This window comes from Danio rerio, chromosome 11, assembly GCF_052040795.2.
Source record: "Danio rerio strain M-AB ecotype USA chromosome 11, GRCz13ab, whole genome shotgun sequence".
Taxonomy (NCBI): domain Eukaryota; kingdom Metazoa; phylum Chordata; class Actinopteri; order Cypriniformes; family Danionidae; genus Danio; species Danio rerio.
This window is the reverse complement of record NC_141031.1, coordinates 38,277,566-38,292,136: the sequence shown is the minus strand read 5'-3', so window position 1 is coordinate 38,292,136 and position 14,571 is coordinate 38,277,566. Positions and strand designations below refer to the sequence as shown.

The 14,571-nt window shown below is 44.9% G+C and overlaps 2 protein-coding genes across 2 annotated transcripts in view; both read right to left on the bottom strand.

Moving 5' to 3' along the window:
• camkvb (CaM kinase-like vesicle-associated b) overlaps positions 1–14,571 on the bottom strand; it is a 76,863-nt gene that overhangs the window by 52,544 nt on the left and 9,748 nt on the right.
• The window catches only part of LOC147841849 (uncharacterized), a 45,475-nt gene continuing 43,177 nt past the window's right edge, over positions 12,274–14,571 (bottom strand). Inside the window, exon 2 of the mRNA XM_087274029.1 lies at positions 12,274–13,553. Within this exon, the coding sequence (XP_087130155.1) occupies positions 12,330–13,133 (804 nt within the window). The 5' untranslated portion in view covers positions 13,134–13,553 and the 3' untranslated portion in view covers positions 12,274–12,329. The remainder of the gene's footprint in view (positions 13,554–14,571) is intronic.

The window sequence follows — 14,571 nt, the reverse complement described above, 5'->3', positions numbered from 1 at the left end:
AAAGCCTTTTTTGAAATGGTTGGTTTGCTTATTAGACTCACACTGCAGGAAGTCTGCCAAACATGTCCAACACCTATCCAAACACCCCATCCAGAACACATCGCAAGCATTTCCAACAGGAAAGAAAAGCCACAAATGACAGCTCTTTAATATCACAGTTGTTTCTTTCCAAGACTGGAATAAGGTTAAACAGATATCAATTTAAGACTTTCACCTTCTCAACTATATCTAAAGGGACTGCATTATGCTCATGTAACAAGTGCTAAGATATCAAAGCCTGCAGGCAAAGGTCAGTGATTTCAAGAGCCTTAACATTTATTAAATAACATCGTTTCTCTTCCAAGAGCAACATATCTGTGCTATCTGTGGTCTGCATTCAGTTTATAACTCTTACTTAGTGATGCACATCATATTAGTCGGTTATTATTACCATCGGTAGGGATGTATTGATTCACCTGACTCACGATTCGATACGATTCACGATTTAGTCACGATTTTTTAACCAAATTATTTGAAACAAATTTAAGGTGAAGAGCTCTTTCATAGGCTGCATAGTTGGTAGCACGTTCGACTTTACACTAAGAAGTTTGCTGGTTCGAGCAGTTCTATGTGGAGTTTGCATGTTCTCTCTGTGTTCTTGTGGGTTTGCTCCAGGTGCTCCGGTTTCCCCCATAGTCCAAAAAACATGCGCTATAGGTAAATTGGGTAAGCTAAATTGTCCGTAGTGTATGAGTGTGTGTGAATGAGTGTGTGAATGTTTCCCAGTGATTGGTTGCAGCTGGAAGGGCATCCACTGCGTAAAACATATGCTGGATAAGTTGACGGTTCATTCTGCTGTGGTGACCCCAGATTAATAAAGGGACTAAGCCAAAAAGAAAATGAATGAATGAGTCCTTTCATTTTTTATCACTTGCATACACAAGAAGAAGAATGAAAACAAAGAAGCCGCCATTTTTAATACACAGCCGAGACATATTATATATATATTATATGCATATAATAACCTTGACGTTGTCTTGATGAATAGCCATAAAGTCAAGAACAAAATCTGCCGTGTCCTGTTTTTGTTTTACAAGGCCATCAAAGTGTGAGCGGTTTCACTTTCTCCAGGGAGCTTGTGATCGCATCTCTATGCTTCTGACATCCAAACCTTTCATAAACAGACAAACGTGAGAAAGGTGTGAAAAAAAAAAACAAAGAAGAAGCCCAAAAAACGAAGGAGCAGATGATTCTTTCAGCAACCTAAACCATGAACAAACTGCCATGTTTAACGATCATCATCGGCTTTTCTACTATTATGAGCTCGGAACACTATTATGAACTCGGATTCACGTGAGAACAGCAGGCGCGAATGCCACTCATAAAATGTAATCCCATTACTCCATGAATCTCTTAGTTATACAAATCTCTAGGCAATAAATACTAATTTTCTCAAGAAAGGTTTTAATTATTCTCTATACATTATCAAAAGCCTACAAAACCAATAACACACTATAAAACATGCGCTAAATGTGTTAAATGTGTTCATCTACAAAGTCACATGAACAACCAGTATGGATACTGTAACTCAAGTTAACAAATCTTAAGACAGTACTGAAAACAATAGCCATGTTTTCATCCAAAAATGCGAATCAAATGTATGCGCAAAACTGGAATATAGCATAAGATGTGCAACAACGGAGCGTTACTATCCACCGAGTCAAAGAGAACAAAATTGGCACTTCCTGATTAACTGGCGCCAAATATCAAAAGTCAAAATGGATTTTGCTGTGGTAGTAGAAGCTGCATGAATCTATTCCTTATTTAATAAATGACTTGCGTCTCAGAAGGCAATGCCAACACGCAATGAACACGTGGTAGCGTTTAAAGGTGTGATACGCCGAGTCAGTGGCGATTCAAGTTTAAATGACACCCTGGGTGAACCACACCATATGGATGCACTTCTAGCCACAACACAGTACTAGCCAAAAATATATATATATACAGTTGAAGTTAGAATTATTAGCCACGCTTTGATTTATTTATTTTTTCTTTTAAAAATATTTTCCAAGGGGTGAAGCAGTGACGCAGTAGGTAGTGCTGTCGCCTCACAGCAAGAAGGTCGCTGGTTCGAGCCTCGGCTCAGTTGCCGTTTCTGTGTGGAGTTTGCATGTTCTCTCTGCGTTCGCGTGGGTTTCCTCCGGGTGCTCCGATTTCCCCCACAGTCCAAAGACATGCTGTACAGGTGAATTGGGTAGGCTAAATTGTCCGTAGTGTATGAGTGTGTGTGAATGTGTGTGGATGTTTCCCGGGGATGGGTTGCGGCTGGAAGGGCATCCGCTACATAAAAACTTGCTGGATAAGTTGGCGGTTCATTCCGCGGTGGTGACCCCGGATTAATAAAGGGATAAGTCGACAAGAAAAAGAATAAATGAATGAATGAATATTTTCCAAATGATGTTTAACAGATTCAGGAAATTTTCACAGTATGTCTGAAAATATTTTTTCTTCTGGAGAATCTTATTTGTTTTATTTCGGCTAGAATAAAAGCATTTTAAAAAATTTTAAAAGCCATTTTAAGGACAAAATTATTAGCTTCTTTAAACTTAATTTTTTTTTTCGATAGTCTACAGAACAAACCATCCTTATACAATAACTTGCGTAATTATCTAGTTGCTTAAAATATCTAGTAAAATATTATTTACTGTCATCATGGCAAAGATAAAATAAATCAGGTATTAGAAATGAGTTATTAAAAATATTTTGTTTAGAAATATTAAAAAAAAAAAATTTCTCTTTGTTAAACAGAAAAAAACAGGGCTGCTAATAATTCTGACTTCAATTGTATGTTTTATGGAATTATCTGTTGTCTTAGAACCGACTCATGCCCAAGAATTTAAGTCCCTGATTCATCCTTCCTTTCTGCATCATAGCCATGTTTAGTCAAAATAAGATCATCATCATATATCACTTTGGTTTTGTTAACTTGCAAAACTCACTGCATGCCGACACCTCTGCATAAAAGTTACACCAGTTACTCCAGTTTCACAGCACATAGACAGCGCGCAGTTTAACATCATGACATAAACGACCGGGATTCGCACCAGAAGCAGAGCAGCACGTGAGGTGCGCCGGAATCGTTTTCTGCGTGCATGCATCAGTTTGATTTCACCAGCGTTGTTTTGGTTGCAACAAGCTTGCGCGTGCAAAAGACGCTAAATGCGAATGCTCCCTAAGGTCTTTATTGTGGGATTAACATGTTAAATTAACATACTTGCATAAAGTAAATGGTATCTCAAAACTTTTACCAGGGCTTGTTTTTTTTTCCCCTTCAAAGTCTCCCCGTGCTGCCAACCCCCCCTAACAAGATGCTGCCCTGGGCGATTGCCCATATTGCCCATGCCTAAATCCCCCACTGTGCGGAGTCTTGATTATTCTGGAGGTCATTAATAATATAATAACACTAATACTGAAAGGGTTCACAATGTACGCAGATCTTGGTATTTTCATCAACTGTTTTTTTCTACACGTATGTGAATATACAAAATGTGGACGGAAACATAGCTAATGATGACTTATAAAGTCAAATTTAGTTGATTCAGTAAATCAGTCTGTAAAGGAATCATTATTTGCTGTTGCTTTTCTGCAGGGCAGGACAACTTTTGTAGGGAAAATAGCTCTGCTGCAGGTAAGTTTTGGCAGTCATTTCACAGCATGGCTCCCACCCAAGCAATATATTTAAAAAAAATAAACTCAAGTTTAAGCTGTTCACTCCTCACACACTAATCTGACCATTCTGCTACGCTATTGTTTGTTGCCTTGGTTACAAAGTCCCTCAATGGCATTTCACTCTACAGTTCCAGTAAATCAGAGAGCGAAAAAAACGCACATGGTTTGGGAGCATGATGTTATACAAGGCTAAATTTAGGAGCCGCCTGTTCCAGCACTCATCGCTCAGAATTAAGAGGAAAAAAAGGAAATGTCTTGCTTTTTTATCTAAGATCAGGCAGTTAAAATAGAACATTTACATGGACAGGCACGTGGAGATGAGGTCTTTGTGTGGGTAACTGGAAGCACAGTGAACCACGTGAATGAAAGCCTTCTGAATTAGAGCTTTCAAATACGCTTGGAAGTATTTGACGACATAACCCACGCACACTCAATTCATCTGCTGGATATGTTCTGCCTGATGATGTCTCTGTAAATCAATGAAACTGCTCCTTCTCACCATACATAATCTGTCTCAACTCTCTTTGAATTAATCACCTGCTGTAAAAACGCACCGGCATTGATTAATAATCATAATAATAGCAGCGCATGTTACACATAGACTATTATCTAAACATCACTGCTTCAGGATTGTGTGTATTGAAATGTAACCATGTAAAAAATAATTTAATATAAAAGCTAGGACTTCAAATCAGGGGTGCGTTCCCAAACAATGACATACCTTGCGGCTGAATTATCATTGTACGATGCATCGTTTGGGAAAAGAATTTGTGGTGATTTCCAAAATACCCATATGTATTAAGCTATAAGAATTACCATATTTTATCTATAATCTACAGAAGATTAAATAGTTTTCAACTTATAATATATTTAATATATGCTTAGTATTTAATATGTACATTAAAAAACAACAATATGCAAATAAAAAGCCATCAACCTTTTAATTTTTTCCCCATTGAAATGCGATTCCTGGAGTTATTATGCTAGATTAAAGTCACAGCAATATCGTTAATTGCAGAAGACTGATTTTATGGCACAAGTGGGGGTGACAAGTCACTGGAGTTTTGACATTAGTGGGCTGAAAAATTGAAGAAGCCCTGTTTTAGTAGAAATATGGTAGATATATTAAATGAGAGACTTGCTTTGTTTACCAAATAAATGGATCTAATTGGAATTGCATTATAACCATTAAATAAAAGTTAAAAATTTATTATTTTTTATTTAACATATTAAGTTTTTAGTTACAATACACCCAAAATTATTCTGAATAAATCCACAGATTTTTATTTTATATTCTGTGCAGAAATAGCAAAAAAAAAAAAATGTGAGCAGATTCTGTCTGACCCTAGTTATAACGTAAAACCTCCATAATGACGCTCTAAACGGGGTGGAGTAACTTCTTTAGTGAAAAACCCCATCATTTTTTGCGCAAATTATTGTTTTACATGCACTCGTATTTAAAAAAAATAAATAAAATAAAAAATCCTATATTAGTTTTGGTAAAAACATGCACTCGTTTTCCATATTAATTAAAATATGTGTAAATGCACATATACAACCTACTTATGTTTCCTTATATATAAATATTATTGAGAAAGTTCCATATAAAATCATTAAGCTTAACACAATTCTAATTTTATACATAAAATGTATAAACGTATTCAAATTTCATACATAAATCATATAATTGTATAATTTTCATATAATCATTAATGTTTGTAGGCCTAATTTACATAAGGCTATTTATTGAAAATAAAAATATCATACTTAATTATCAAACATTATTATTATAAATTAGTAGGATATTGTTTATTAATTTCATTTTATTATTTCTCTTAATAATAGAAATGTTTTAACCAACAGGTTTATGTCATATGCAATACAGTTTCATTTCTCAATAAATAACCTACTATAAATTAAAATCATTAACTTATGCTATATATACAGTTGAAGTCAGAATTATTAGCCCCCTTTGAATTCCCCAAATGATGTTTAACAGAGTAAAGAAATTTCCATAGTATGTCTGATAATATTTTTTTCTTCTGGAGAAAGTCTTATTTGTTTTTTTCGACTAGAATAAAATGGTTTTTGACTCATTTTTATTTTTTTAACACAATTTTAAGGACAAAATTATTAGCCCCTTTAGGTAAGTTTCTTTTTCGATTGTCTACAGAACAAACCATTGTTATAAATGACTTGCCTAATTACCTTAACCTGCCCAGTAAACCTTAATTAACCTAGTTAAGCCTTTAAATGTCACTTTAAGCTGTATAGAAGTATTTTGAAAAATATCTAGTAAAATATTATTTACTGTCATCATGACAAAGATAAAATAAATCAGTTATCAGAATTATAGTTATTAAAACTATTATATTTAAAAATGGGGTGAAAAAAAATCTCATAAACCGGGAAAAAAATTAAATAAACAGGGGGCTAATAATTCCGGCGGGCAAATAATTCTGACTTCAACTGTATGTATACATACATACATATATATATATATATATATATATATATATATATATATATATATATATATATATATATATATATATATATATATATATATATATATATATATATATATATATATGTGCGTGCGTGCGTGCCTGTGTGTGTGTTTCCACAAGCTTTGGAGACAAAACAGCCTAAATTCGACTTTTAAATAATAGGTCTCCTATAGCTTTCGTCATGAGCCATGGCTGCGTTCAAAATGGCATAAATGTTTACAAAGTGCACTACGAAGGGAATGCAATTGTCAATATGAAGAACTGAAAAATACTTTGAAAGCAAATTAAAAGAGATGACTTTAATTTTTTTTAAATTATTCCAAGTTTATATGTTTGAATGTTTTAAATTAATAGTCCATAGCAGGGATAACGAGGAATAGAACACAACTAGAAACTATGCTTCTAACCACAGCTTTAAAGGTTTAGTTGCAAGCATACACGTTTGTGATGCAGTTCGCGAATATTCGTTGGAACAACGGATTTGGGAAACACTATGTTTGTAACGTCGGAACTTGCGACCTTAGTTAGCTAATGATGGCTTTCGGAAATGCACCCCTGAACAGTTCTTGGTCTTGTACTGTAGTGTTCTGCAGTTATGTTTACAAAGTCATCAATCACATTATAACATAGAATAATTTAGGGAGGAAAATAGTTGTACTTAGTTCATGTTTTACACACTAGGGTGGGCTTTGACTCCATCAACTATGAGAGCTGTAGGAGATCTCAGTATAGACATTCATGCAAACACAGGCCAAATACTTGAGTCCTGGCAGTTTGAATGAAAATGGATTTTACTCTGTCCTTCACCTGAAATTGTAACTCTGGCCACTGGATGATCTTACACTGTGTCTCACTGCAAATAACAGCTTTTGTTGACAGCCAACTTTACAAAAAAAGAAAAAAAAAAAAAGAAAAGAAAAGGCAATAACTTACATGGACATTTTAATGTGTTGCCTGCTGTCAATCAAAGAATATTTTTATTAGTGTAGAAACCGAGAGAGATCTTCCAAGACACCTTGAATGCAATATAAATCTGTAAGAGAATGAAAAACTGTGCCCTTGAGACATCATGAGGGAAGCAGATCCAAAAAATAAGTAAATTAAACAGACTTTGTTTCATCAAAACAGTTTGCATATCTATATCCTTGCGAGTTTATTTTATGCATTTTCTCTGACTCAAATTGACAATGATGGATAACGTTCGAGGTTACAGAAGTAACCCTTCGTTCCCCGAGGAGGGGAACGGAAGTGCCATGAATGGGAGGATTCGGATCAGAAGCCGCTTATCTGGAGAGTATTGAACGGGCCAATGAATGAAATTAATTGGCAGCGTAAGCTTGCGCAGGTGTGCGACATCTGCAATTATCTCAGCATATAAGCACACCTGAAGCCAGCAGACGCCATCCTTTTAAGCTGAAGAGACTTTCAAACAGCTAAGGGACAGTCATTATGGCGACGGAATATGGCACTTCCGTTCCCCTCCTCGGGGAACGAAGGGTTACTTCTGTAACCTCGAACGTTCCCCTTCGGTTGGGGAACTTCAGTGCCATGAATGGGAGAATATGGAAAGCGCCATAATGACTGCACCTTACCAACACCCCCGATGAGGAGATAGTCAAGCAAGCGTGACGCACCCACATCATGGGGGGCGCGGTCCTCCAACGTGTCCCTGGCCCTAATTTATCCTACTTCAACAGAAGTTTTACGGATTTAGATATATTTTTTGGGAAGTCGTGAGCATCTAGATAATTCTAGGAAATACGACAGTACGTTGGGAAGCGTGCAATCCCGATAGGGAGGACGCTGCGGAGGCCATCCGTTACCCAAGGGGGGGGGGGGATGGCAGAATTTACCTATGGACTAGCCCTAAAAAGGGGGAGTACGCATAGCAAAGAGTGGTTAGCGGAGAGGGAAGACACGGGTCCGCCCAGGGGGGGGACTTAACCGTGGCGGAATAAGCATATGGGATCGCCTAGTGGGGATCACGCATAGCAGGCACCTATACCCAAAACGCGGGCTGACCAGCGGGCAGACCTACAACGTAGTGGGCCAGCAAGTGACTCCTCCGCTGAGTCAGTGCTGGGGGCCACGGAGGAATCTGCAGGGCTCACCTGACGGGGAACTTTACTGACAGATAAAAAAGGCGCACGTACCTCCGTGTTAGGGAGAATGGCGCAGCAAGCGTGTTTCAACACCCTACCGAGTTGTCTCCTCAATCACCAAAGGGTTACCTAATACCCTTGAGGAAACCGGCTCCACTCGCAGATTGTAAAACCTTGCAAATGTGTTGGGTGTCGCCCAGCCCGCAGCTCTACAGATGTCTGTTAGAGAGGCGCCGCGTGCACGCGCCCAAGAGGATGCAACGCTCCGAGTGGAGTGTGCACGTACTCCCGGGGGACACGGCTGACCTCGACTCGAATAAGCGAGTGAAATGGCATCCACAATCCAGTGGGATAATCTTTGTTTCGATACGGCACTTCCCTGCTGCCGACCGCCATAACAGACAAAGAGCTGCTCAGATGATCTAAAATTCTGAGTACGGTCCACATAAATGCGCAGAGCGCGAACTGGACAAAGTAAAGAAAGGGCTGGGTCTGCCTCCTCCGGGGGCAGCGCTTGCAGGTTCACTACCTGATCTCTAAAGGGGGTGGTAGGAACCTTGGGCACATAACCGGGGCGGGGTCTCAGGATAACGTGAGAGTAATCCGGCCCGAATTCCAGGCACGAGTCACTGACCGAAAATGCCTCCAGGTCCCCGACCCTCTTGATGGAGGCCAACGCAACCAGCAGAGCTGTCTTCAGGGACAGAAATCTTAGAGATACTGATTCGAGTGGCTCAAAGGGATCGGATCGCAGACTCGTGAGAACGAGGGCGAGATCCCAAGAGGGCATGAGAGGGGGGCGAGATGGATTAATTCGCCTAGCACCCCTAAGGAACTGGATGACCAGGTTATGCTTTCCCACGGTGCCGCCAGCTACCGCGCTATGATAAGCGGAGATGGCGGCCACGTAAACCTTGAGAGTGGAGGGCGACAGCCTGCTGTCCAACTTCTCTTGAAGGAAAGAGAGCACAACACTAATCTGGCAATTTCGGGGGTCTTCTCTGCGAGAGACGCACCATTCAGTGAATAGACTCCACTTCAGGGCGTAGGCGCGCCTCGTGGAGGGGGCTCTAGCCTGAGTGATGGTATTAACCACCGCAGTCGGTAGGTTACCTAAGTCTTCCTCGCGTCTAGGGATCACACGTGGAGGTTCCGAAGATCGGGGCGAGGGTGCCAGATGGTGCCCTGTCCCTGAGAGAGTAGGTCCTCTCTCAAAGGGATCCGCCAGGGGAGGGCCGTCGCGAGGAGTGAGAGCTCTGATATCCAGGTCCTGTTGGGCCAAAGGGGCGCAACTAGCAGAACCTGTTCCTCGTCCTCCCTGACCTTGCACAGAAACTGCGCGAGCAGGCTCACTGGGGGAAACGCATACTTGCGCATGCCCCGAGGCCAGCTGTGGGCCAGTGCATCCGTGCCGAGAGAGCCCTCGGTCAGGGAAAAAAACAACTGGCAGTGAGCGTTCTCGGGGGAAGCAAACAGATCGATCTGGGCCTCCCCGAATCGCGCCCATATCAGCTGAACAGACTCGGGGTGGAGTCTCCATTCTCCAGGGCGTAACAGCTGTCGTGAGAGCGCATCGGCTGCACGATTGAGCGTGCCTGGGACTTGAATGGCGCGCAGCAATTTCAGCCGCGGGTGACTCCAGAGGAGCAGACGGCGGGCGAGCTGAGACATGCGGCGAGAGTGCATACCCCCCATGCGGTTGATATACGCCGCCGCCGCCGTACTGTCCGTCCTGACCAGCACGTGTTGCCGCTCCAGCACCGGTAAAAAGCGGTGGAGAGCGAGGAACACTGCCAACAGCTCTAGGCGATTGATATGCCAATGCAGCTGGGCACCCTTCCAGAGGCCCGCAGCCGCATGCCCGCGACACACGGCCCCCCAACCCGTGTTGGAAGCGTCTGTTGAAACAACAACATGACTGGACGCCTGTCCTAGAGGCACACCGGCCTGTAGGAACGAGGGGTCGTTCCAAGGGCTGAGGGCGCGGCGACACAGCGCAGTAACCGAGACCCGGTGTGTGCCCGCGTGCCATGCGCGTCTGGGGACCCGATCGTGAAGCCAGTGCTGAAGTGGTCTCATATGGAGCAACCCGATCGGCGTGACGGCGGCTGCGGATGCCATATGCCCCAGGAGCCTCTGAAAGAACTTCAGTGGGACCACTAGTTTGCTGTCGAGCTCCCTCAGACAGTTCAGCAACAGGCGAGCGCGTTCCTCGGAGAGGTGCGCTACCATGGTGATCGAGTCCAGCTCCATCCCGAGAAAAGAAATCCTCTGCACGGGGGCGAGTTTGCTCTTTTCTCGGTTGACCTGAAGCCCCAGTAGGCGGAGATGCCGAAGCACCTCGTCCCTGTGCATAATCAATTGCTCCCGCGAGTGGGCTAAAATCAGCCAGTCGTCGAGATAACTGAGTATGCGAATGCCCGCGAGCCGAAGGGGCGCTAGGGCACCCTCCGCGAGTTTGGTGAAGACCCGCGGAGACCGAGAGAGCCCGAAGGGGAGGACCTTGTACTGCCACGCTCGACCCTCGAACGCAAACCGCAGAAATTGGCGGTGGCGTGGAAGAATGGAGACATGGAAATACGCGTCCTTCAGGTCTATGGCTGCAAACCAATCCCGAGGACGAACGCATTGGAGAATGCGCCTCTGCGTGAGCATTCTGAACGGCAGCTTGTGCAGACAGCGGTTCAAAACGCGCAGATCTAGGATTGGCCGTGACCCACCGCTCTTTTTGGGTACGATGAAGTATGGGCTGTAAAACCCACTCTCCATCTCGGCTGGAGGAACCGGCTCGATTGCACCCTTCGCCAGGAGGGCAGCAATCTCCTCTCGCAAGACAGGGGCGGACAGGGGGTTGACCCTGGAGAAATACACGCCCGTAAACTTGGGGGGCCGTTTCGCGAACTGAATCGCGTAACCGAGTCTGATTGTGCGTATGAGCCACCGCGAGGGGCTGGCCCGCGCTAACCAGGCAGGCAGAGCCCTCGCTAATGGAGTCATCGCTACAATCGCTGACGTACCAGCGGTGGGGCAGCGCGGAGTGGGTGTGCTGATCCGGGAAGCACGAGGGTCCCGCGGAAAAGCTGGAGGAGAGCGATTCGCTCTGGCTCCGCACCCTGACTCCGGAGAGGGGGCTGGAGGGCTGAGGGAAGGGAGACCGTCCCCCCAGCGCTCGTGAGCCACTGGCGAAGCACGTAGAGTCTGCGAGCCGGAAGGCAGCGCGTCCCGGACTGGCAGAACTCGTGCAGTCACATCCGGGGAAGGGAAAAAGTGCTCTTTTACTGATGTTTTGGTGGCACTGAAAAGTACCGTTGTTATCGGGGCCCCGCCCTCCAGCGGGGAAAGAGCAAGTTTCCTCTTCTCCGGATGGCCTGTCTCAGGGACGCTTCGCGGTCCGTTTACCGGACTTAACGGCGCCCTGGGCAGGAGGGGCTGCCTGCTTTCGAGGTGAACGCCGCGCCCGCTTGGCCGGAGGCGCAGGCGGGGGCGGGGCAGCACTCGTTGGCGGGCGCCCTCGGCGAGGAACAGCGGAGGTGGATGGCTCGGCGGGCGGAGCGGGCTTACGGCCACGCCGATAGATGACATTGCCCATCGCATCCGACTGCTCTTTCACCGCCTTGAATTCCTGGGTGAATTCACCGACGGTGTCGCCGAACAGGCCAGCCTGGGATATGGGCGAGTCAAGAAAGCGAACTTTGTCAACGTCGCGCATATCGGCCAGGTTTAGCCAGAGGTGGCGTTCCTGAACCACAAGTGTGGACATCGTCCTCCCCAGCGCACACGCGGCGGACTTAGTAGTCCGAAGAGCATAGTCGGTCGCGGTGCGCAGCTCATGTAATAAGCTTGGGTTGGACCCGCCCTCGTGCAGCTCGGCCAGCGCCTGCGCTTGGTAGCGCTGGTAGGTGGCCATCGCGTGCAAAGCAGAAGCAGCCTGGCCCGCAGCCTTATAAGCTCTGGCTCCGAGGGAGGCAGACAACCTACAGGCTTTGGACGGGAGGCGGGGCAAACCCCGCTACGTAGAGGCGCCGCGCGGACAAAGATTGACCGCGATAGCGCGCTCCACTGACGGGATCGCCTCATACCCCCTGGCAGCTCCGCCGTCAAGGGCGGTGAGGGCGGAGGCACTCGCAGCACGGGCAGAGAAAGGTGCCCTCCAGGACTGCGTGAGCCTACTGTGCACTTCCGGGAAGAAGGGGACGAGAGGCTTCGAAGGCTTCGCCTTCTGGTCCTCTACGTAGCACCCATCTAGTCGGTCCGGCCGCGGAGCTGGGGGATAAACCATCTCCAACCCCACGGCCGAAGCAGCCCGGGAAAGCACGGCTAACATGTCCGCTTCAGGATCCGATTTGACAGCGCTCACCTGCCCGGAGGGGGCGAGCGGGTCCGGATCTTCGTCGGACAGTGAAAGCCCACCCTCCGATGCCGCGGAGGACATCTGATCTCCGGTGTCAGCGAGTGTGAGAGCTACCATCTGGTTAGACGGATCACTCTCACCACCCGAAGCTTGGATGGAGCGCCGTGAGGAGCGAGAGGTCCGCGAGCCCGTGGGCGGCGGATTAGCTCCCGCTGAAACCCTCAGATCTGCCCGAGCGCCCGCTGCTTTTTTAGAACAGGAGGCAACTGGGGTGGCTCGCTCTCTTGCGAAAGTTAGCCGCGATCTTAGCTGTGCAACGGTCATGGCATCGCAATGACGACATGAACCGCCCGCGAGCACCGCATTAACATGCTGGACCCCCAAACATGCAATGCAGTGATCGTGTCCATCATCCGGAGACAGGAAACCCCCGCATCCAGAAACGCACAGTCGGAGCGCCATCCTGAAAAGGACGTGCTGCACGACTGTGTTGCTCTTTTAGGAAAGTTGCAACTATACGCACCGCTCTTGGAGGACCGGACCCAAAGAACCGCAGGCAAGGGAGTAACCCAGCTCGACCGTCTGCCACCGCGAAGACCCACTCTGGACCGGGAGACACACTCGTTCGCTCTGAAGTGCTGATCAGCAAGAGGAACCCTCATCGACTCACTCAGAAAGGATCTGAAGCGAAAAGGATGGCGTCTGCTGGCTTCAGGTGTGCTTATATGCTGAGATAATTGCAGATGTCGCACACCTGCGCAAGCTTACGCTGCCAATTAATTTCATTCATTGGCCCGTTCAATACTCTCCAGATAAGCGGCTTCTGATCCGAATCCTCCCATTCATGGCACTGAAGTTCCCCAACCTAAGGGGAACAAAATGCTACGCTGCACAATAACAAAAAAAATGAAGTTTATAAATGAAATGTGATGCTTAGATGATCATGGGAATAAAGTCATCGTAATTCCTCATACAAATGATTCAGAGAGATGAAAACGTCTTCAATGGCAGCATGAATCGATGTGGAGGTGAAATATTCATCAATTTTTGATTTAAAATTCCCCTTCAAATTCGCTATTTATGGGGGCTATCAGCTGGAGAGAAGCTTTGAAGTTGCCTCATGCCACAAGTAACCCTTTCAGCTGAGAGCTGCGCTTCAGCTATACTCAACTATCCTTTTGTCTCGGAGAAAGAATTGACGTCATTGGAGGCTCTGTTCATGTGTGAGAAAATCATTCCTTCAGGCAGTGTAACTGAGCGTCTTTATTCCACTTTTTACCACTGCCAAAAGATGATTGACACACTTGTGGCGATGGACCCTTTTGGACACATCACTCTGTCCCTAGAAGTGGCAGAAAGCCTGCACGCGGCAGTCTTAAATGAGTTTTCCAACTGGGACAGTATATTCAGTATCACACTCAACGCTAATGTTCGGGTGAATTGCGTTTTGAGCTGAAAAGGATTGTTCTCTTAATAAAATCTGACACGACTACAGTGTGGAATAATTTGTTACAAAGAATGTTCTTAAGTAAAATCTCTGACCTCTTTCCTTTCAATGAATCACAAGGCTGCCAGCTATTATGGTTGCTGAAAGGGATACTTAATTTTTCGATGAACTGTACATTTACAGCTGCTAAAGGTGGAGTTTAGTAACTCTTGATTTTAGAAACACCAGCAGGTTATATTTATGATTTGTTTGTTGTTGTTTTTTTCATTGAAAAAAAAAAAACAGTTATACATTTGGCTGACTTGTGTACTGACATTATCCCATATGATTTGAAAAAAAAAAAAGTTCAAATCAAAGGGAAATAAGCCGTTTTAATGACATAGACCATATGCTGTGTGTCGCCATGCTAATGGTTTTATTAAAAAAGGGAAACACCAAAGGCACTTTTATATG